We start from the raw sequence: 2,728 nt of genomic DNA on the forward strand, positions 1-2,728 counted from the left end.
TTCCTTCCTTCCTTCCTTCCTTCCTTCCTTCCTTCCTTCCTTCCTTCCTTGTTTCTCTTTCTGTTTTATTTCCATGCCAAACAACAGACCTATGGCCAGGACAAGAATGAAAGGGCGTCTCCTTCCAAACCTTGAGGTACATCGGTCACTCCAGGCACCCAACAGAGGCTGCAGCAAGAATCCTGAAAGAAAGCAGGCCGGTTGTTATTGTCAGGGCTCCCGGCACCCACGGGGGTGCTAGAGCAGCTCACAATCCCAAGGCTCCACGCGCAAGGAAACATCCCACAGCTCACACTCCCAAGGTGCCACACACAAGCATACATCCCAAGGTGCCGGAACATTACGGCAACAAGATCAGGGCTGGCAGCAAGAACCTGCACTGCAGACCGGAGCCACCCAGGCCTGCTCTCTATGGACTGTATAGGACACCAAGCCCCCCGTGACTTTCCTTGGGAATCCTGGCACTGCCCCCGACCCGAGTTTCATCAACTTCATAGCTCAGACTCTGCACTGCCAGCTTGGTGTGAGATGAGATAATCCTGGGGGCTGCTAAATACCTGTCCGGTACAGATCAAAGAACTTAGAATACAGGATGTGACCAACCATACCTGTGTTCTCCCACAGCCCCATACTAAGGAGCTGAACTTAACTCCTCCCTTGTCCCCTCAGGTCCCTCAAGCTGCTTCAGCAGAGGCTTCTGGAAGCTTCCGGAGATTTCCAGAGGCCGTCCACCATCGGGGCTCACCAAGGATGGGGCTGATGAACCACACTAGGCTGTAGAGCTGGTCTGGCAGGCCCATTTGCAGGAGTACCGGAGTCACGTACGCGGTCTCCATGGCGTAGCTGAATTCGATACCAAACAGAATGCAGCCATTGAAGAGCAGTTCCCAAAAGGACCTCTGTGGGTGCAAGTCCCCAAAGTCCACCAGCTCGATGGGACATGGGGTGTTGGGGGGTGGGGGCGGAGAGGGCCGAATGTACTTTCTTCTCTTGGGGTGCCGTTTGAAGTTGTTGGCCCGGTGGCTGATGTGTCCTGTCACGGACCCTGAGTAGCTGGAGATGGGAGACCTCCAGAAGTCCTGAGGAGCCACACTGGGGACGACGGGCTCTCCCGGAGGGGTGCTGCTTGCTGGGGGGATCATCGTAGGCAGGGCTGGTGGGCGTCGCTGTGAGGGAAGCCCATTTAGGGACGATAGTTACTTCACAGAAGCCTATATGGAGCCGCCATCTTTCCCACGAGCCCCTCCCCTTGGGTCCACTTGCCATCCACTTGGGGAAAATTGAGTTTGCACTGAATACTTGAGAGTCCATTCTGCCTGTCTTCCCAAGCCCAGCCTTCTGTCCCCAAGCAGAGCCCAGTGCTCAGGGGACAGAGCAGGGCCCTTTACACGGGGGTGAGGGGGCAGGAGATCAGAGAACCCAGTCCTGTAGCACTCCAGGGCTCACCCCCAGACAGTCTGAGTCAGGACAGTCACACAAAAAGATCCTCCTGCAGGTGTCTGGGAAGATCTTGTCGTTCCTTCCTTTCCAAAGGACTAGACACCCAGAAAGTCAGGAGCCACTTGGGGGCGGAACACTGAGCTAACTCACTAACTCACTCATTGTGAAGGGATAGCTCTTCCTTCACAGGGTGAAAGTCACCGCTGGTCAGCTCAGTTCCTGTGTTTATATGCAGTCCATCACAGGAACCAGAGGGGCCAGGTGCCTGCCTCAAAGCAGCAGAGGTGTAGTGTGCTGTGCTGTGGTGTGCTGTGGTGTGCTGTGGTGTGCTGTGCTGAGCTGTGCTGTGGTGTGGTGTGATATGCTGTGGTGTGATGCCGGTCACAAACCCTTTCCTTTCAACTATCATTGACAAGTAAATTTTCATTCACGGACTGAAACCTCTATGGTGCTTAAAATGCTCTCTCTAAAGGAAACCCCATAGATGGTGACACGATCGAAGACCCCTAGTAACAGGGACAGAGCCTGAGCCAGCCATCCTCTGTAACCAGGCAAGGCCTTGACAGGTGGGATCGGGACACCAACCCAGCAATGAAACCTCCGATCTACAGTTTGTCCTGTCCGCAGGGTGTGCTGGGACGGAACCCAGTGTAATCATCATCAGAGAGACTTCATCCAGCAACTGACAGGGGAAGATGCAGTGTCCCACAGCCAAATGTTAGGCAGAGCTCTGGGAGTCGTGCAGAGGGGGAGGAAGGACTGAAGGACCAGAGGATCAAGGACACCACAGTAACACAGCCCACAGAGTCAACGGACGGGATGCGAGTGGGCTCGCAAAGATCAGGGAGCCTGCGTGGGTCTGACCTAGGCCCTCTGCATATATATTATGGCTTTGTAGGTTGGTGTTCTGTGGTGTTTCTAACAGTGGGAGCATGGGCTGTCTCTGAATCTTTTGCCTGCTTTCGGGACCCTTTCTTTTCCTACTGGGTTGTCTCATCCAGCTTTGATGTGTGACTATGTGCCTGGCTTTACCATAGCGTGTTATGCTGTATTTGGTGGATGTCCCTTAAGACCTGCCATTTTCTGAGGAGAGGTGAATGAATCTGGGATGAGGAGGTGAGGAGGAGAGACTCGGGGGAGGGGAGACTGCAGTCGGGATGTAAAATATGAGGAAAGAAAAAAGAAAAAGATCTGGGTGCAGTGGCACATCGCCTTTAAGCCTGGCATTTGGGAGGCAGAGGCAGAGGCAGAGGCAGAGGCAGAGGCAGAGGCAGAGGCAGAGGCAGAG

The 2,728-nt window shown here is 54.4% G+C and overlaps 1 protein-coding gene across 2 annotated transcripts in view; it reads right to left on the reverse strand.

Annotated features, from left to right (window-relative positions):
• Positions 1-2,728, reverse strand: part of Slc45a1 (solute carrier family 45 member 1) — a 23,624-nt gene that overhangs the window by 14,125 nt on the left and 6,771 nt on the right. The window contains exons 2-3 of one of the 2 annotated variants that reach the window (XM_029475797.1): positions 746-1,166; positions 131-182 (exon numbers count right to left, since the gene is read on the reverse strand). Coding sequence is in view for 1 of the 2 variants with exons in the window: in XM_021160669.1 (XP_021016328.1) it covers positions 90-182; positions 746-1,142 (490 nt within the window). In the remaining variant the exon portion in view is untranslated. Of the gene's footprint in view, positions 1-89; positions 183-745; positions 1,167-2,728 lie in introns of both variants that reach the window. The other variant, XM_021160669.1, reaches the window with a different exon arrangement.

Source organism: Mus caroli, chromosome 4, assembly GCF_900094665.2.
Source record: "Mus caroli chromosome 4, CAROLI_EIJ_v1.1, whole genome shotgun sequence".
Taxonomy (NCBI): Eukaryota; Metazoa; Chordata; class Mammalia; order Rodentia; family Muridae; genus Mus; species Mus caroli.